Below are 22,407 nucleotides of genomic sequence, written 5' to 3'. Positions count from 1 at the left end.
TACTTGGATATTGGATTTTATCCCTCTTGCCATTTCTGGGTTGTTGGTCTTCCATCACCCAGTCAGGATACACAAAGCAAAAGTAAAACCCAGGAAAAGTCACCACTGTGTCATTCTTTGGTCTCACATTCTGCTGCCTTCGTCCACCTCTAGAGTCATCTATGTTTCCCATAAATGTCCAAGGTTTTTAGCTACACTTAGCAGAGGAATAAAGAGAAGTTTGTTATCAATGATCTGTAACTGTGTTATTTTTGCTTTGTAATGCATATTTTAATACTAGGTTTTGGTGAGTACTATAGTTAGAAAAGATTACATAATATTTTCTGCAGAGTAAGTATGTGATAAACACTTAAGGAGGAAGAGCTGTCACTTTTCTTTGTATAGTCTTGGAGTCTATGAAAGTCCAGTCTTCTTATTTGATAAACAGACTATGCCCACATTTGGAGGAGAGACAGGAAGATGCACTCAAACCCTCACCTCAGTAGAGGATGCAGGAACCACCACTGAGTTATCTGTTCTGTCTGTGCATGAGACTGAGAATGCATGTATTTAAAACACTTAAAACCTCCAACTTTTAGATATTGATGAAGGCAAACCAACCTAGGGCCAAAACACACACACGCTGAAAATTTTCCTGGAAGAATATGGGAAGGATCTTCTTTCTTCTAAGAAGACTGACTTTTGCCTACAAGTGTTTGGCCTAATGTTTTCAGGTAAAGGTGGCTCTCTATAGAGTTTATTTGTAAAACAAACATACTTTGTATGATGAATCTTTTTAATTCTATTTCTGGTAAAAGTTCTCTGATCAGCTACCATAACTGCACCTAATGACTTCAGATTCAAGTATCACTGTAGGCTATCTCTCTCTGCTTTGTTACCTTCATATATATTTTGTGTGCTTGGACAACTGACTATTTTGTACTGAAATATCCAAATGGGCACTGGGAAAAATAGAAGTGGTTCTCAGTTCTTAGATTCATAGGCAGTTTTCGTGGCAGGTAGCTCTCCTTACTGTGTTTTGTTAGTTCCTGGTAGGAGATGTGGTCACAGAGGGTCTGTCCTATGGAACCTTGGTGGAAAAACTCTGAGCATTCCAGATGCACTATAAGCACTCTCTAGACAGATTTCATGGTGTGATGAACTATTTTCCACATAGTCAATATTATTTAATTAACCATTTCAGCTATTCAGGCAGTCATTTACCAAATATGTGTTGACTTTCATGTGCCTGAATTTTCCACATGTCCCAATACCACTTCACTTCGTGTGTATGTGTGTTTGAAGTGTATTATGCAGTGATTTGAGTATGCTCACAGAGTTTTACTGATCATTACCACCATTATCTAATTCCAAAATATTTTCAACATCTTAAAAAAACCATACCCATTAGTTGTCACTCTACATTTTCAACCAACCCTCATCTTTGGCAATCACTACTTTCTGTCTACATGAATTTTCCTATTCTGGATATTTATGTAAATGGAATCATACAATGTGTGGCCTTCTGTGGCTGGCTTCTTTCATTTAGCACAATATTTTCAAGGTTTACCTATGTTGCAGCATATCAATACTTCATTCCTTGTTATGGCTGAATAATATTCCATTGTATGGGTACACATTTGGTGATTCATTCATCAGTTGATAGACATTTAGATTGTTTCCACTTTGGGGTGATTATGAAAAATACTGCTATGAACACTTGTGTACAAGTTTTTGTGTGGATCTATGTGTTCGGTTCTTTTGGGTAGATATGTAAGAATGGAATTATTAGGACATACGGTAACTCTATGTTTAACATTTGAGGAACTGTTTGTTTTCCCAAATGGCACTTAGATTCCCACCACCAATATGAGGATTCTAATATCTCCATATAATAACAATTATAATGATCTGTCTTGATTGTAGCCATCCTAGTGGGTATGAAGGGATATCTCATTGTGTTTTTGATTTCAGTTCTCTTAATGACTAAGAATATTAAGCCATGTTTTCATGTACTTATTGGCCATTTATAAATCTCTTTCCAGCCATTTTTAAAATTTTTTCTTTGAATTCTTGAATCATTTAAAGTCTAAATTACCTGCTTAGCTTTTCTTCTTCACTTTGGCTGCTGTACGTTTGACTTAACTCAGAAACTATCCTTCTTTTAAACTCTTTTTTTTCACCATTAATGTACACATACCATAATCTTAAAATTCCAATAATTACATCAATGTCCAATAATGTTACTAAATTTCTGCTGACATTTAATCCTGAATGAGCCTCTCCTACCACAATATCATCCAAAATTTGCTTATCCTTGTGGCTGTTTGCTGTAATTTATGTGAACTAGAGATTGGACAGTTTTGCTTTGGATTAACTATATGGAAACATTTAAAACTATAGATTGTCAGTGCTTGTGACAATTAGGCAAGGAAGAACAGAAGAGACTACACAGGTCAACAGAACAAGGTCATTAACATAAAATGTAAGCCAGATATCATAACTGGGGGTAAAGGTGGTATGCAAATCCAGTTGGCGATATCAGCATCATTAGGTTCTAAGTTAAAACTGAAGTATCAGATCATGAGTTTAATATTAGTAAGAGAGTGTTACTACTGGTCTAGACTAGTAGTAACTCAACATGTGGTTTCTAGATTAGCATAAGCAGGGTCACCTATAAACTTGCTAGAAACACAATTCTTGGTGCCCACCTGTACCTACCCCAGACCTATTGAATCAGAAACTATGGAAGTGTGGCCCTGCAATCTGTGTTTTAACAAGCCCTAAAGATGATTTTGATGTGCTCTCAACTGTGAGAACCACTGATCCAGACTTCTAAGGAAGGGCAAAAGAGAGAAGATGGTCTGTTGACATAGCACAGTTTTAGGGATAAGGGAGGACACACTGTTGTAGCTATAGGGATGTCTTCTACCAATAATGGCCTTCAGAGGCCCCTTGTCTTCCATTCAAGGCTTTTAACACAGACAGAGTTCACTTTGGATAAGCCAAGTCATAAGAGCAAAGGAAGGGCAATACCTTGTCATGGGAAGAACTGGGTGTGTTATTAGTGGAAAGTGGACTCCTCTGGTTGTGAACCTTATTTCTTGAGTGAAGACATTCCATACTACTTGGAAGAGACATGTTGTAGGGAAAAATGAAGAAGATATCAGTAAAAGTAATAGGTTGAGAGAGAGTCAATATCTCTGACAGGCCCATAGAGCTTTCACTGGCACAATGTAATATCCAAATTTCTCAGAAGCTACAAATACAACCAGTCATATTCTGGGAAAGAAAATTCTCTTATTGTTAAAATTTTCTTACTACACAATTAAACAAGACTTTATTTTTCCTCTGGCCTTTGTGTTTTCTCCAGCTCCCAGACCAGGAGCAAATGTGGCTTCACCTTCTCTGGTTGTGGGCAGGACAAAAATAACTGAAGCCATTTAGAGAAATGCCACCATATTGCTTCCAGAAATTGCAGGCTTGGGCATTACACAGGCTTCCTGAACCTATGTAAGGGCTCAGAGACCATCTTATGGATTCCTGCGTCATGGACAGATTGTGAGACTCAGGGTAAACTCTTGAAAAAGGGACAAAGCTGTCTTTGTAAAACTCTATAAATTGGTTGCATTTTTCTCCTCTTTATGACTACTTCTTCATTTAGTAAGAATATTAAAAGACAAGAAATAACAAAACATATTTGGTTTAATTGCATGGAAACTTGCATTGCTCTACCAATAAAATTTTCCATAACAATTTTATTTGAAAGGTTAATTTTGTTGTTCTTAGGGTCTTTATTGTACAGCAGTGTCAAATGCACTCATGCAGTTCATTTTTTTTTGTAGCAGATAGGACTAAGACATTAGTCTTTCAGAATGAAATAAACAGTGAAACTGTTGAAATATTATCAGAACATATTATTGATACTGTCCTCTGTGTATTCAATATGCTGAACAGCAAAGATACTTTGGAAAATAACTTAGCTGCTTGATATGTTTCTGCTTGAAATATCTCTGGACAGCTAAGTTTGTAATAAGGCATATAAATCTAATATTAGAGCAAAAATAAATATCCTTTTTACTTTAAGTAGTTTCAATAAGATTAAAATTAATGCATAATAACTAAATATCTAAAAAACTCTTCAAAATTGTTTGGATGACAGGAAATTAGCCTACTCTATTTCATTTTAGACTATAAGGCTTTCCAATCTAATATGACCCACATGTCTTCCAACTCATGATAAACAGAACATCTCCAAAATCAAGTGTAATCTATGATTCTGTCCCCATATCTGCTTTTATAGTAGATGTTATGTTAATGGCTTTCTGGCCAAAATTATTATACTTGTAAAATGGACTCAATTCTCTTACTTTAAAAACTCAATTTTTGCTCTGGCTAATGTGGTTCAGTGCATTAAGTGCCACCTTGTGAAGCAAAGGATTGCCAGTTCAATTCCCAGTCAGGACACATGCCTGGATTGAGGCCAGGTCCCCACTAGGGGGCGCACTGGGGACAACCATGCATTGCTGTTTCTCTCATCAATGTTTCTCTCTTTCTCCCCCTCTTCCCCTCTCTAAAAATAAATAAATAAGCCCTGGCTGGCATAGCTCAGTGGATTGAGCTCGGGCTAGGAACCAAAGTGTCCCAGGTTCGATTCCCAGCCAGGGCACGTGCCTGGGTTGCAGGCCATAACCCCCAGCAACCGCACATTGATGTTTCTCTCTCTCTCTCTCTCTCTATCTATCTATCTCCCTCCCTTCCCCCTCTAAAAATCAGTAAATGAAATCTTTAAAAAATAAAATAAAATATTTTTAAATAAAAAAATAGAAACATCCTTTTATTTTTCTTCTTGAAGTAGAGAAGCTACTAACAAGTTCCTAATTGTGTGTGCATAGTAGAGAAAACTTTTAATTTATGCCATTAGGGAAAAGAAGTTGTCTGTCACTCACATATTTAATGCAGGGAGGGCACATGAGATTAAGCCTGACTCTGAACCTGGAACCCACCAAACAGATTAGGATCTGTGTACAAATGTGGCAGTTTACTTTATAACAATCATACTGCATTTATATTGTTCCTCCTTATGAAAATGAAGCAGGCTTCTTATTAAAAATATAAAATTAAATGAATAAAAACACCTTCAAATTTGAACTATTCTCTTCTGGAAAACATGTAGTCCATTGTTATTGAAAGTGTATACTGTTTATAAAAATGTCCAAAATAGATCTAGCTTGAAGCAATATTGTCATGAGTTCTTAAAAAAAGCACTATGGAAGAGATAAAATGTTAAGGACGGATATGTTTTGGGTCATGAAAATACCAAATCTATTCCTTTTATTCTTTATTTTTCTCTGTGTTTTTGTGTGTATATCTTCAACTTGGTACCATATGTTGGTTTTCATGTTAAAAAAAATAAAATCATAAAGGACTCATGGACAAAGACAATGGGGGAGAAGGAATGTGGGAGGTGGGGGTAGGTAGGGCCAGGGAGAGTAATAGGGGGTGGGGAATAGAGACAACTTTAATTGAACAACAGTAAAGAAATAAAAAGAAAAAAAAAAGCAGCCCTGGCTAGTGTGGCTCAGTGGATTGAGTGCTAGCCTGGGAACCATGGGGTCACTGGTTCGATTCCCAATCAAGGCACATACCTGGTTGCATGCCAGGTCCCAAATTGGGGGTGAGTGAGAGGCAACTATACATTGATGTTTCTCTCCTTGTCTTTCTTCTTCCCTTCCCCTCTCTCTAAAAATAAAGTCTTTTGAAAATTATACCTTCTAACATTAAAAAGGTAACAACTTTAGCAATTATTATATTTGGTTATTAGCTACATGAGGAATACATTCCTTGTTAAAAATGTCTGTGCAATTCAATCAGCAATTATATTATTAATTTTTTTCTTATTAGAGATACCTAGACAAGGAATTGTTTATAAAAATAATGAATAAATAAAATAAAATATGATGAAAATACACTTTTTTTTAAAGTTTACTTGCAGTTTTAACATCACTTTAGTACTATAATTTTTATACCTTCATTTTGTCTCAAATAACCTGAAGTTATCTCAAAAGTTTTTCTAATCTTCAAAATTATCCTTCTCATAATGCATTTTATAAATGTAATCCAAAAGAAAGCTGCTGTTTTGAAAGTATTTAAAATCATTATTAACCCTGGCTGGTGTAGCTCAGTGGATTGAGCATGGGCTGGGAACCAAAGTGTCCCAGGTTCGATTCCCAGCCAGGGTACATGCCTGGGTTGCAAGCCATAACCCCCAGCAACCGCACATTGATGTTTCTCTCTCTCTCTCTCTATCTCTCTATCTCCCTCCCTTCCCTCTCTAAAAATAAATAAATAAAATCTTTAAATAAGATAAAATAAAATAAAATCTTTATTGAAAACTATATCCTGTGTATTTAATTTTATAGGGCTATAGAAGTAGTATGACAAAAGTATATAGGTATATGTTAAGTGAATTAAAATCCACTGACAGATACCTATTACAAAGTTTTAGTCTAGACAAAAAAAAAGAGTTTATATCTAGTAAAAATGGTTGATAGAAAAAAGAATTATAAATGCTACATGTAGAATTTAGAAAAAGATGTTCTAATGAAAGAAGAGATAAACGTTGTTGCAAGTTAAAACAAGAACAAAAGTTTCAAATGAAGTGATGTATGTGAAAAGCATAGCTGAAAACAAGCTTATTGATCCAGAGAATGAGTCAAGAAAAGGCTCTAGAATGTACAGCACACACAATATTTGAAGGAAAGTAAAGACAATTGAACTTTACTCCCAGACATATAAAACCCACCTATTAGGAGTTCTAAAAAAGAATAGGGAAATGAAAGAGCATTAAAAAATTCATAACTTAAAAAGGCTACAAAAACTTTTGTCCTAAAAGAATTTAGAATTCCAAAAATAAATAGGAAGTTCTTAAAACTTCTGGAGAGGAAAAGAAATCCAGCTTACTTGTGCAGGTATAAAAATCAACTGGCTTTTTCTCATGAAGTGAATGAAGCAAAATCTTCAGAATTTTGAGAGAAAAATTACTAGGAACCTAGATCCATATATGCTGGAAAACTAACACTCAGAACAAAGTATTTAAAAATCCAGTGACTTAGCAAATTCCCAGCTATAGACTATCTCTGAAAGAATTACTCAAGGATATACTGGGAGAAAAACTTAAATAAATGAATAAGGTTAAGAAAGTGAACACCAGGGATCCAAAAAGTAGTAGAAGCAAAGAAGCTAGTAAAATATAAATTCTGACATAATTGGTAAGTATGTATAGTTATGAATTTTGAGAGTGTAATGATAAAATATAATTAAATATGAGAGAGCTTATTATTATCCCATTTGTGTATATTGTGAATATAATTATGTATAAGTTCTGATGGTAATCAAGTCAGAACTCATCACCTACTATATGCCAGTTACTGTGCATGATACTTTCACTTATAATACATATTTCATTCCCTGTAACAAACTTGAGAAGTAGATATTATTATTCTGTTTTTACAGAAGAAAAAAAGTAATTTGCCTAAGTTTATAATTTGCTGAGTGGGATTTTCCTCTGGAATATGAAGACTAGATTTTTTTACCCTTTTCTTTATATTATGCTGTCTAATTATAATTATACATTCTAGTGATGATCTTTTTCTCTTATCTTTAGATATTGCTTTATAAAATAATTTTCCTATTCAGACCAAATCTGCCCACTCTTTTATTGTTATTTCTCTCATCATAGTGCCTCTTCAGCTATATTATCATATCCTCTCAGCTACAGGAACATTTCTAAGCAGAAACGGGAATTTTTATGCATTGCCCTACACAATAGCGTATTACTAGAGAATCATTCAACAAATGTCACTTATATATTTACAGGATTTTTAAAAATTGGATATTTATTACTTAATTGTGAAAGCTTCCATGCAAACATTTCACTTTGGATATCTGAGTTACTATAAAATGATCTTTTGGTTTTATTTGAGTTTTTGCATTTAATTGTCCCACCAAATAATTTTGTAAAGGCATATGTTGACCTCTTTGAATCCTAGCCTCACAATCAATTATGTTTGAGAGGTTCAGTGATATATTCTCTTCCCCTCAGTGATTCTATACCAGAACCCAAATAGGCAAGGAAGGAGAAAACTTAAAAAAATAAAATAAATAAAAAGGTTACTTTGGTACAGGAACATAAGTTACTTTTAACTGTGTGATTTTTGTTATTTTCTGTAATTCTTCTCTTATTCTTGGCTCCCTTCTGCATTTTTACGTTAATTATAGATTTTCAGAAGATTTAAGAAGCATTACAATAATTTAGACTTCAATCACTGTTCTAATGTCCCTATTTATGTTATCCTCTCAGTCACACAGATGAAAGTTCCATTGAATGAATTTTGACTCTTCCCTTTCCTCCCACCCACCTTCAAATCATCATCAAAATTTGCCAGTTTACCTTTACATTTCTTGAATTATCTCCTTCTCTTTTCATATCTGCCAGCCTCTCCTTTAGTAGCTTTTGTTGCTTCTAACTCATCCTGTAAAGAAAGAAGCATGAGGAAGGAAATCATTGTCATATTTGTTTTGGGAATTCATGAACCTGAAGGATCCCTCTTTGTTTTATCCTATGATATCTCGTAGAATTAAAAAAGCTATTTCCACCATTTTCTTCTCTACTAGAATCAATTGCTCTGATAGCAGATGCCTTAGGCTTTCTTTCTTGAGTTCTTAGACTTGCTTTCTTGAGTTCCTGCAAGCTGCTTAAGAAGCTCTTTTCATTCTCAAAATGTTGGTGAAAAGAAATGATCTGATCACTGTCTCATAGAAGGAAAATTAGTTTGAATTCTAAAGACTGAGCAATAGACAAATATTGTTAGTTAACAATACCTTAAGTCACTTAAAAGTTGAGGCAGAGAAAAACCATTTCTTGACAAGTCCATTATATCTGGTTTTCTCTATACAGTTAGTAAGATCACTGTTTCTTCAACCTTAAGGGTCAGATAAAGTAGTTAATGGTGTCCATTTTACATTAGAAAATGAAATATTTATATTTAACTACTAAACCTGCACAGCAAAAGGCTGCAGTGTAACAGTTCTCAAACTGGGTTCTGGGGAGCTCTCTTTCAGGGGTTTGTGAGGTCAATGCCATGTTTACAATAATATACAGAGGTTATTTGCATTTCTCTTTCTCTATCTCAAGTGTACAATACAGATTTCCAGAAACTACATGACATATGGTAAAGTCATTTTCCTGATAGTTAATGGTATATGTGCTTTTGTTTTCTTGTGTGATAGAAATGACCCACCAATATAAAAGCTCTTTGGGTTCTCAGTTATTTTTAAGATAAGTGAAGGACATATCAGTAAAGATGTTCTGCAACCATAAAGTTTGAAAACAGCTCCTACTGTGCACAAAAAACTAATCATCTCTGAGAGGGAGGTGGGAATGTAGGCTGATTTCCTGGGGTCCAGCAACATAAGCCAACCTGTTCATCTCATGCTAGGGCAAACACTCATTGCAGAAATACTTAGTGAAATTGTCCTTATTTTTTAAACATTTTGTCATTCTTACTCCCCCTCACCTCTTCTTCATGTTGTTGAATTTTTGTAAGTAAATTTATAAAAATATAATTTCAGAGGATATAAATTTCTACAATTCTTAGTATTAGAATCTGTGTTAGTGCACTTCCTAAAATAGTCTGTCCTTCTTATTTGTATTTTTAAAACATAAGTGTTTCTTTAGAAAATTAGATGGAGAGCCTAGTGTGGACATGTACACCATAGGAGTAGAATCCAAATGGGAGTGCAGGTATAAGCATATGAATCAGCTGTAGACCAGAGCTATCTTATGGATGCACCTGTCTCTGGGAAATATTAAACCTGGTTTACTTTGATAGGAAGGTAGGTTCATTATACCCAAATGTCACTTTTTAAAGAAATGTGAACTGTGACCCCATTAACTTTTTGAGAAGATATATAGAGAATCTGTCATTTTCCATTTTGTGATTAGAAAGCAAAACCAATCTCTAGGACAAAGTGAATTTATTTTAAAAATGAGCTATATGAGGAAAAGGGAAACAATGCATTTTTCAAATTCATTTTTTATCTCTCCCAAAAAATGGCAAAGGAATCACCACACATGTTTTTTTCTTGTTGGAAATCTTTGAAAAGAATCTCAGCCTTTGTTAAAGAGTATGATGCTGTTAATGTCTTGTTTATTAAATCATCTATAGTGCAGTTGTTAGAAAATCTTTAAACAGACTTTGCTCAGTTTATTTGTGAAGAAACAGATTCTCAGTTCTACTAAAAATGTACATTGAATGATCTTAGCCAGTATAACTACATTCTATTGCTTGCTCAGTCTAGACTGTCCATTCACCTCATTGTTTTTTCTAATCCCGTATATCATCTCTCATTATATTGGTAATATTTCACCAGCTTTTATTTAATCACCCACAAAATATCCATTAGGCAACTGTTCCTGTAGAGTTCTGGGCTTTGTGAGTGACTCAGATATAGATTTGTCATGTTCCTTATAGCAGAAGTATAGAGTCTCTACATAAACAGAGTAAACACAGCATCATAACATCACAGAACTAGAAAGAATTTGGGAGCACTTATAGTCACATGTGATTCCCTCCAGTGACAAGAAAAGCCAGGATTCTTCAGGAAGAAGGATGTATTTTTGGAGAACTCTGGCTAACAGAATCTTCTTACTTGTTACAGAAGTTTTGTTAATAGTTATATAAATGGTCAAACATTAAGTGATGTTGGACACTAAAAGAGGATAAGTGAGTTAGAAATTAATTTATGTACTGGGGTTCAGGTCCTATATCTTAACAAAAGGCAAATTCTCTTTGGGTTTAATGGAAAGAGAGAGTTTGAGAAGCAAACACACAGGGATGCTTTTCACACTAGGAAATGCCTGGTGTCAGAAAAGCACAAGGCCTGTTTTGTGAGTGGTTGGAGCACTTGCCCTACATGCTTGGCACACAATGGACTCTCAATTAATATTCACTGAATGAAGGACAGAATTAATGATTGAGTGAATGATGCAGAAGTCTTTCTTGTCCAGACTTGGTGACAAGGGAGTCATAAAATAGGGGTCCCCAACCTCTGGGCCACAGACCAGTACCGGTACAGGCCTGTTAGGAACTGGGTTGCACAGCACCAGGTGAGCTTGAATGTAATGCACTTCAATCATCCTAAAACAATCCCCCCTTGCCCCATCCCTTGAAAAATTGTCTTCCACGAAACCAGTCCTTGGTGCCAAAAAAGTTGGGGACCGATGTTACTGCTGCTATAATGGAAGTCTGATGACAAAAAAGCACGTGGAACCTCAGCATCAACTTGCATGCTTTGACGCTGACCCCTCTGCACACTTCAGTCCTAGCCTACATTCTGCATTTGTAGAATTACCATGGCAATGGGAACTAACATTCATTTATTTTTACCTACTATATAGGATTTTAAAGCCTACTTTTCCTTTGTGTCTTAATAAAGTACTGGTTTTGCATCTCTCTGAAAAGGCTGCAAATTACTGCCATTCCTTGAACTGTAACAAAGATCTTATTATCATCTTTGAAAAAGTCATATTGTCTATCTAGACCTCCACCTCCTCTCACCCCTGCTATTGAAACATTGGAAATGCCATGTATTTGACTCACTTCCTTCTAGGATGAGTTCTCTTTGGGTTCATTCTAAAATGATGTGAAATGTTGGAACTTTGCAGATAATTTCAGCTTCCCACAGTCTCTCTGAGACCCTTTTCTGTTGGAAATAACACCATTGTAATGCAGATACTCCCAATACCCTGTGGAATTTCAAAGATTCTATAAATGGCTGACCACAGGATATCCCCTTTACACAAATTTCAATCTGTGTTATTGAAAATGGGTCCTTATGTGGAGGGTCAGCTGCAACCGGACACAGTCTCATCAAAAGGACTGACCTTAAATAGATCTTTGGCAGAAGAAGGAGAGCTAATAAACAATTAAAGATGAGCTTTATCCATTCCTTTCTTTTAAAAATATAGAAGGTAATATTAGATATTGGTATCTTAAGTAAGATTTGGTAAGTTAAATCTTAAAACTTAAGCTTAAAACCTCACAACGTTGAAGCGAATAAAGCATGAAATATACTATCAGTACATGTTGTCCAAAAATGTGGTGATATTATCACATTCTCGTGTAAAAGTAGGATCAAACCTCAAACTGAGCTGAGTGTATTCATCGAAGATTTAGCAGTGTATTCTGTGTGCCTTTATCAGCTGCAAAATGCAAGTGTTGTTTAGCTACTGTGTGTTTAGTCTTAGACATAGACATCTTGTTTGAATAACCATAGCACCAAGGAGGCTCAGAGAGGTAAACCAAAAGCTCCTGTAACCAAGAACAGTGAAAACAAAAACAAAAACAAAAACAAATAACAAACAAGCAAAAACCAGATCAACTCACAGACTCAAAGGAAAGTGGACTAGAAAATAATATTGTATCCTAAACTCACAAAGAGTTGGGTGACTGGAGTCTTTCTGGACATGGAAAGAAATACATCTTGCCCCTGAAGAAATGGGTGAGAGAATAATCCAAATTTAGAAGCATGCTGCAGGGCAATATTTGAAATGCTTTCTAACTGAAATCTGCTGCAGATTGAAAAAGAACATCTTATGGGCAATTGATTGTTTCTTAAAATATAATAAAAACAAGTTTTGAAAATGTGTATATGAAAACATTGACCTATATGGAGAAAAAAGGCAGCATTTATTTTGTAATGCTATCAGGTAGTAATTCAATTTTCCATTAACTGAACTTCAAGTGTTCTGTTTCAGGTCATAGATTGGTGGTGCTTATCATATAAATTGGCCAATAAGATTTATAAATAATACCTTTAGTGCTTGGATTTGTGGTTGTATCTTTAGAAAAGAAAACCAACTTAATTCCATGCATTGGTTTTCTCCTTAAAATTCATGCAATTTGAATATGATTGACAGGGCACTGCATCATTATGCAGTCTGTTAGATGGACCGATTATGCTTATGAATACAAGATGAGTGAAATGAAAGCAATGTGTAATTGATTCTACACTTGGTCTGACTGTTCATTAACAGTTTGAATGTAGCGCAGTTGCTTCTCAAATCAAAAACTATGAGAGCGACCTATATATGTGCTCTCTCATTTGTTCTAAAATGCATTATGCTAATATTTTTTTGCAGAATGTTTTGCTGAATTTGTCTTGGCAAGGGTAATTCTGATTGAATCTTTGTAAATAATTCTAGTACTTCTAATACTTACTTGACATTCCAATCACATATTTTTCAATTGATACTTTTGGAAATGAAAGTTGGTTCTTCCTACCCCCCTTTTTAAAAAGCTTCTAGCCTACCCTCCTTTTCAGTACAGTTCAAACAATGAGGTGGGGGAGAGTGAGGTGGTGGCTATAGCTTCAAAACAAAAGAGCTGATTCGTAGACTGATAGATTTCAAAAATAGATGAGCAAAAGCAGGTTCCATTTGTCTCACCACACTTTAATCTGATAAAGCACAAAAGGGCCTGCCATCTCATTTTCCATATCTCTTCAAAGGGTTGCATTTGAAATGTTGATTAAAGGGACAACTTTCATTGCTGTTTTCCCTGCTTTCCTCAGTTTATAAGAAAGGGCTTGAGGCTCATGTAGGCTATTTTTCCTTTCTTGAATATGGAGCTGGATGCAGTGTTATGGCGACAGCATTATTTTTATTGCTCACAGGGAGATATGATGCTGATTCTAGAACAGCCATCCCTGCTCTTTCCTTTGACCATACGTTCTTGCCATATGCTAAGACAGAAGAAGCAACAAAACCAGTGTTGGGCCAGGCAATTCCATTTGGGAGCTACAATTACACTGTGGTCTGTAAATCAGATTGTATTTATAACTAACAAATGTATTAATCTCATACTCTAATTTTTCTCCAGCTCTGATTTTTTACTTACCAGGAAAATAATTCTATGAATGCAATACTGGGAATAGGTTTTTGTTTTTGTTTTTGTTTTTGTTTTTTGTGATTAGAACCTTTAAAATTTACTCTCTTGGCAACTTTCAAATATACAATACAGTTTTATTAACTATGTCATGGTGTATATTACATTCTCAGGGCTCATTTATTTTATAACTGGAAGTTTGTACCTTTTGATCACCTTCCTCAATTCTGCCACCTAACCACCAAGACCTGTCTCTGGCAATCATCAATCTGTTCTCTGTATCTATCTATGAGATAGTTTTTTTGTTGTTATTGTTGTTTTAGATTCCACATACAAGTGGAATCATACAGTATTTGACTCTCTGTGTCTGACTTACTACAGTTAGCAAACTGCCTCAAGGTCCATCTATGTTGTAGAAATGGCAGATTTCCTTCCTTTATTCCTTTATACAGCTGAATAATATTCCACTGCATATACATACCATGTTTATTTGTCCATTCATCCATGACTGATGCTCATTTATCTGGACAAGAATAAATTAGACTTTTTAGCATGTACAAGTCAATTCTCAATAGGCGTGCAGAAGAGCAATTGCATTTAAAAGCAACAAAGAATCTTAAAGGCCCTCTTATTCAATCTCTTCTTTTAGCTTTAAAGTTGGAAGTACAAAGAAATTGACTTCCCCAAGGTCACACAGCTGGTTAGTAACAGATCTAGGACTTCTGACTTACAATCAGATATTAATTCTTAAAGTCTAGTGTTCTTTCCACACCAGAGAAGAGATGATAAAAATACAACAAGTAAACATTGAGAAATCTCCTCTGTCATTCTTGCCTGTGTCTTCAAGATGCCTTGGATGTTACTGCTGCCGCTGGTGATAGTTACTATTTCTTGAGCTTCTGCATGCACCAGACATCAAATTAAATATTTATGTTTACATTGTTGTATTTATACCATAATAAATGCATTATTTTATTTTTATCCACAAATTTGTATGAAAATACTATTGTGTCTAATAATAAAATACAAATGATCACAAAGCATCATTGAAGTTACAATAGTTGTTTGTCTCTAACTTGTTCTTAATCAATGGATTTTGAAACTATTACTGTGAAAGAGTAGTCTATAATATTTTTGGTCTTAAAATGAATCCTTATATTCATAAGGCTCACTGAGCCACTTAACCATGTTTAAGATTTCTTCAACTGCCCAGACATCATTCTGACTGCATTTGTCTTCATCACAGAGTTAAATATTAATGATGCCACAAGCACAGAAGAGACCACAGAGATCATCTAAGCAGCTGGTTTGTTTTGCAGATAAGAAGACCAACACCAATAAAACAATGGCTTCATCTGAGGCATTTGATAAGTCAGAAATGGAGCTGGAATTAGAAGGCAGGACTCCCAACTGAATTTTATAACCAAAAAAAAAGGAAACCTTTGGTGTGGAAGAGCAACTTATAAATATTATGAACAAGTAAAATAATTTTAAAAATGTCCCTCTAAGCCTCACATTGATTCAGCTCCAGCTTTGTGGATCTGAGAGGTCATCATATTGGTTAGTAATAACACTTGATCCAAGCTGTTGTAAATTTAATATACAGCATAAAATATAGAGATTGTATTTTGAGATTGGGGAGGCTCATTTATTGGCTATTTCTTCTCAGGCTTTTAAATTAAATGAAGAACTAAACAACTTCAAGGACTAATTTTTCATAAATGTTATTTGCACTATGTGGAAAATAATGGCTAAAGAAAAAGGCAAGGGAAAAGTTTATGATGTCACTGTTTCCCAATCTCGTGAACTCCTCTCTCTCTTTTCTCCCCATTCATGCCCCTAAGCCCTGCTTTTACTTGGCTCTAGATACATCTTTATGACCCCAGATAAGAGACACTTATTCTTTATCTTCTCCATCCATAAAATAAGGAAACCAAGGTCATAACCTCTTGTTTCTTATACACTAAGTGTTTGATGTACAGAAGAGGCAATGGGGAAGAACTGAAAAAAATGCACTCCACTTTCAGCAGTGCAATAAGGATGCCCAAACTTCCCTAGAATGGTTTCCAAAGGTTAATATGCGGAGATTTAGTCCCATGAGGCACTCTGCAAAACAGGTTTCAGCAGCCAAATATATTTCAGGAACAGAGCATGCCATGTCCCCGTTGTGCCAACTCACAGTGTGCTACTGCATGCTGAAGGTCCTGAGGGGCCCTGTCCTTAGGTAAGTGGTTGATTTAATTTCACTCAGTGATTTCTCAATTTAATTGACCTTTACACCCATATTGTATTGAACCCACTTTGGGAAATGCTGCCCTGTAGAATTATAATAGCTGTGTAAAAACATCAAGTAGTCACAAAAGGGATAATAAGATAAAGCTAAGTATAATCTATCTTATTAATATAGTATATGATTCAGTAAAGACAAAAACTAATGTAAAATGTTCACATAAAATTCACTACATAGGATACAGGACTTGTTTTACTATGTTCAGCTCTTATTACTATTATTACCAAAAAATCAGTGTGCTTTTTTTTTTGATAAATACAAACTAATTTTCCTTTATCATTCCCTTTTGTTGTAATGGTTCTCACAGTAAAGCCAGGTTTTCTTGTGAAATAACATCTTCATGAACTCACTATTGACTTTTCTCCCTATTTTAATCATGAGATATAAACTTTAATATTATCTGATTATAGTATAAATACTGTTTCAGAGTTAAAAATTGAAATCAGCACTTTGTGATTTTCTCAAACATCAAATGATACTCTTGACATTTTGCAGGCAATCAACAAAGATTTTTTTCTTAGTGATTTATTTCGTGCTATTTAAATATCGTGTGAAATTTAAAACTATTCCACACACTCATAAGAATGTGCTCTTATTCTCTTGTCATTATTTTTGAAATTAAATGATACTGATTAGCCAAAAAAAATTTCATTTCATTATAATATTCCAAAACTATTAGACTGAATTTTTCTTTTTGATAAAAATTGATTAGTTTTTGTTACATCAATGAAAGGGGCTAGTAATCTAGATTAATTTATAAAACTCGGAAGCAGGAATTTCAAGGCATTTTCAAATAATTTGAATTAATTTTTTAAAATAATCTATGGACTTAGAGTTATGACAACCCTTTTTATTATGATCTTAAAATGAAAAGTTTATGTATGTGTAGGTATTAAAAGAATACCACAATTTCTGGTTTTACGTGCAAAAAAAGAAAAATCAAATTTTGTGTTTTAAATATTAACAGTGGTTGAAAAGTATAGATTGCTTTTTGAAAGTTTTAATATAGGGGCTGGGCAAAAGTAGGTTTACAGTTATGAGTATGCAAAACACAGCTTATTCTTGTATTATTATTTATTAATTATTGTATTATTTTCCATATGAACAACTATAAACTTATTTTTTGCCCCATGCTACATAGTGAAAAATAGAAGGCAGGTGATTATTTGGGACTATTATCCCTAGGATACCTCATGTATGTGAGGATTGGAAGGTTGCACTTTAAAATTGGTAAGGATGGTGTCAGTGTTAGCTCAAGTGATTACTTCATCATAGCAGACACTAAAATTGGTAGGGGTATTTTAAAAGTACTCTTTTTAGGGTTATTACTTATAATTATAAATTATCTTGAGAGATTTTCAGAAGCTTGCCCTTCTTTATTGGGTACAATGCCTGAATCTATCATCTTATTTACAAATAAGGTAATGTGTAGCATTGATTCTTCCTTCCTCTGTCAATTCAGAATGCTCATCTTTCAGGCAATTATTTCTTAGTTTATTTCCCTTCAAGGTTTTATCTATTGCCAGGGCACCAATTATTTGCATCTTACTTTGTAATTTGTCTCACTTGGATCTGACCGGTGATGATGAAACAATGTGTTGGTAGGGGTTCCTTTAAACAGTTATCGTCCCCCTGGGAAAGCACCTCCTGCCAGAGGTTGTACTATCTTGAATCTTTTACCAGAGAAACATTTGCATCCCCAGCATTTCTTAGCTTGCTTGTCTCCAGGCTCCAACCCAAATACCTAAATAAATAAAACACAAATTATGTGAAAAGTAAAAAATACCTTGCTTACCCTCTTTTTCTTCCTTTGGCATTTACAGATGTCATCCACACTGTAGGGCCGATAGCAAGGGGCCATATTAACGGCTCCCACAAGGAGGACCTTGCAAATTGCTATAAATCATCTCTGAAGCTGGTGAAAGAAAATAACATCCGATCAGTTGTAAGTACTTTTACATTCTTTATTTCTTATTCTTTTTCAGCCTTTATATTTCAGAAATCAATCTTGTCCAAAACAAGGGTAGAAAATCATTTCCAAAATTTTGATGTGGTGATTGTTGTGGGGAGTAGAGTATAAGGGGACTACATGGTAATATAAAAAAAAAAGTACAATAAAGATTGAAGGTAATAAAAAAATTCTGAAAACTAAATTTGAGGATCTTAGTGATGTCATCTGTTGGTTATCATGGCTCCACTGTTTTGTATGCCCTAAATATTTGCTAAATTGTTCATGATGTTTGGAATTTAAAACATCATGAACAATTTAGAACCCCAGAACTGGAACTGTCTCATCTAGCTTCCTCTCTCATTTTGCCATTATCTTTTGAAGAACGCATGCATGTTTTTACTTGACAGTTGTTATTCCTTTAGATTTACTTTCCTTTTCCTGAAGTAATATTCTGTGATTGGGTATGCCACATTCCTTCTAAGTTTTATCAGTTTAGACAGAGAGAGAGCAGAAAATGTGGATCTAATCTATTTCTTAACCAGTAGCCTGAGATGAAAGGCAGTCTTCTCTAGTTGGATTTGGAGGTATTTATTCACCTGCTTTTCTTTTACCATATGTACTACATTTATTGCATCTCAGTTACACAAGGGAAAGAAAACTATGAGAAAAAATAAGAGTGTAAATACCCAAGAGTCAGTTAATTGGGGCAGAATCTTTGGGTCATTTTACCTTTAAAGTACAGCCTTGTGGAAATTGTAAGGCAATTAAAACTTGACTTCTTGTAAGTTTGGATGGATCAGCATTGCTTGGGAGTTCATAAAAGTGGTGGTTTTATTATTTGCATGAAGAAGCATTGAAAGTCAGACACTTTTAGATAAGCTTAATCATCACTGTATTTTTCATGCATGAATATAATTATAAAGTGACTTTTTCAATGTACATTAGTGAGTTTGCTTAAAATAAAGTAAAACTTTTGATAAGCCAATTATATAGCCTTTTAAATCTTTGTATAATTAATAACAGAGCTGAATATTTTATTTCACTCTTTGAGTTTTTAAAAAAATTCTCTTTGCAAATGAATCAATAAGTAAGACTATTCTGTCTTAGAGGAGAAAACTCAAGTTCAAAGAGAATGGAGCAAATCAAACTACTAAACCAGTTGGCTAATTTTATTTTCTACAGGAAAATAGAAAAATCAAAACAGGTGTGCACATTTAGAGGATAATTAAAATGCTGTCAATATGGTTTATTGATTTTAAAGGGCAAGGGGCTGAAGTACTTAGAAAATGGTTATGTATAAAAGTTTCAACTTGGAAAACATGGACCTTGAAACTTGAAGAGAATTTACCAATTAATTTACTGGTGTCTCTCTCTCTCTCATTTTTTTGGTAAATAAGTAAAGGAGAGGCTAGACCATTACAAACAGTGTAAAAAATAGCATCCATTAATAGGAAAAAGAAATATTCCTAACTAAGATGACCTGAACACAATAATATCTGCCGTTGTATGACTTACTTCCACTGGGAAAGAAGATGAAGGATCATGGACTGAGTTAAACTAACTTTTATCACATGGCCTGCAGATGGATATAAGCAGTACTGGAGTCATTTTGGGATTGGAATTAGGTCTACCTTAACTTCTTTGATGGTATTTTGAAGGTATACATGTTACTTGGATAAAATGAGCATGTAGTGCTAAACCGAAGTTATTCCGATATTGGTAATTAAAAATGGAGATGGAAAATACCTGTGAAATGTGAAATAAAATGCCCAGCTAAATTAATCTCCATGTTATGGCATGGTTGACTAGAGTCATCATCGAATGTCTTGTATATTATTCATAAAAAGAAAAAAATCCATTTTTCTTCCCTCTTTCTTTCCCTTTCCTTCCTTTCCCTCTTTCCCTCCTCAGTTTTTTTTTTTTTTTTTCTTGAAAGAGGAAATGCGGCTCTCTGCTTTGCATGGAATGTCATATTCTTGAGCAACATTAAAAACATAATAATACTAATGTCATCAGATCCGCATTATTTGGAGGTTAATTGAAAATTCTTAGAAATGTGATTAAGACTGGATAGGTGTTTTACATTATAGGCTTGTACTTTGTAGATTTATCACAATAGATGGGGAGAGGTGGTTGATATAAAAAGCCTGCTTATTAAAATGGAAAAAAAAAACTTAACTTGAGCTTACTTGTATACATCACAGAAAGTTTCTCATAAACCTTGTTTACCAGGGTAGCTTAGTGCTTGCTTTACCAGTTATTACTGTGTGACCATGGACACATCATGTCAATATATTGTAGCCTCAGTTTCCACATACAAATAATCAGTAAATTATTACTGCTGTCTTAAACCTAATTCGTGAGATATTATGGGGGCATTGGAGATAATGGATATAACTTAAAAAATGTAATTCTCTTTTAAATCATTTGGCAATATTACTTCAAGTATAAGATATTTTCACACTTTATGATTTGGTGAATTTAGAAGATTGAGATCATTCTTCCTTTGATATCTGTTTTGCAAACCAGACTTTTAGACATTTATCATATCATTTATTGGTTCTTTTAAACCAGAAATACATTATTATAAAGTATTCAGTTAGTATATTTGCAAAGAAAATGTCAATTTTTTCCTCCTCCAGTGTAGAAAGACCTTATTCTCTCCTACTTTGAGTTTCTTCCCTGTGAATCTAATTTAGTACTCACACAAAACACTTCTAGTCACCAAATGTACTGAGGTTCTAACCCACACCAATCAATTCTATGCAACAGCAGCTGGGTTTCCTACAATTTAACTCAATTATGATACTATCTACTTAAAGATAGTATCAGCTCTCAAAGGTTAGGGCTCAATCCCATCAGATTGCCCTTCCCCACACATACTTTAGATGCCAGTCACAAGTCCAAGTTATCATTGTGGTTTTCCAGCTTTGTTTTAGAACAAAGCTACAAAAATAAATAAGGAGTAACTAGTTATAAAATGGGGTAGCAGGTATGTAACAAATTAGCTATGAGCTAATATAGTAAATACCATATGAGAATATATTACTCTATTGGTCTGGATCACAGCACAACCAGACTATGTTGTAATTACAAATGTCTTCAAAATCTCAGTGACTTATATTCAGAGTCCCTGGCTTGTGGACAATCCATCATCTCATAGTTGTACTCTCTGGAACTGACAACCTCTCCAGCCATAGAAAAGAGACTTGGCAAAACCATGCATGAAATTTTTACTGTTTCAGATTAGAAGTGATACACATCATTTCTGTTCTCATAGTCCTGTCTACTGCAAAGGGAAGGGTAATGTCCATGAACAAATGAAATATTTGATGGGCACCACTTTTCTGCCAAATTAAACCAAAGACTTTGGGATCACAGTAGAGGGGTCAGAGATAACTGCATAACTCTAACTTCTCCAAATGAATATATTCTTCAGATTTGTACTGGAGGTAAAACAAACTGTACGGTCATGCATATTTATTTAATAAATAATAACATCCACTGTGTACCAATGTATTTTAAAGTATTTTCCAGAGAATATACTTGTTATCTTCAAATATATGATTTGTCTCCATCTCCTGACAATCCTGAAAAATAAATAGACAAGATCATCTTGTTCATTCTATGATGTGAGAGTACTTTCTAGTTTTCTCATCACTTTTAAACATCTGCCCACAGATGTCTGAAATTCCATAGTTAACGAGTAATTTATGATGGTCAGGCATTTTTCTTTCTCTGTAATTTCCCTTTAAAATATAAATGCTCATGGAACCAGCAGATAATTAATTTTCTAATAATTCAATATGAAGGAATTATCAAATTACTTTTCACTTTAGCAGGATAAATTAGAAGGAGATAGACACACTGAACACCTGAGCCTAAGGGAGGAGGAGAATGGGAGAAACAGAAAACAAAGTAGGGTCCAAATACATTTCACTTACTTCCTATTTTTGCTAAATGAAGAGACTTTTTAATTAGATGAGGGGGAAAGTGGTAGATGTGCATAACTATCTAGAAACAAGGTAGTTATTTGGTTGCTGGATATGATATTTATGGATAAAATTTTCCCTGTGAAAAAAATAGTTTTATTAGTTTAGGACAGAAAATTTTTTTACATTTTTCCTATCCATTCTTTTTGATGGATTTTAAACATGTATACCCACATGTTTGATTTAAATTTTTAAAGAATAAAAATAAATTTATACATTTAATGGTTTATTTTACTGGCATGTCTG

General features: G+C 34.3%; 1 protein-coding gene across 1 annotated transcript in view; it reads left to right on the top strand.

The window, feature by feature from the left end:
* Positions 1-22,407, top strand: part of MACROD2 (mono-ADP ribosylhydrolase 2) — a 2,132,804-nt gene that overhangs the window by 1,250,165 nt on the left and 860,232 nt on the right. Inside the window, exon 6 of the mRNA XM_036009551.1 lies at positions 18,042-18,163. Coding sequence (XP_035865444.1) covers positions 18,042-18,163 — 122 coding nt within the window. The remainder of the gene's footprint in view (positions 1-18,041; positions 18,164-22,407) is intronic.

The sequence above is a fragment of the Phyllostomus discolor genome, chromosome 9 (genome assembly GCF_004126475.2).
Source record: "Phyllostomus discolor isolate MPI-MPIP mPhyDis1 chromosome 9, mPhyDis1.pri.v3, whole genome shotgun sequence".
Lineage (NCBI taxonomy): Eukaryota > Metazoa > Chordata > Mammalia > Chiroptera > Phyllostomidae > Phyllostomus > Phyllostomus discolor.
The sequence above is the reverse complement of the archived record's forward strand: the minus strand, read 5'-3'. Positions and strand labels throughout refer to the sequence as shown.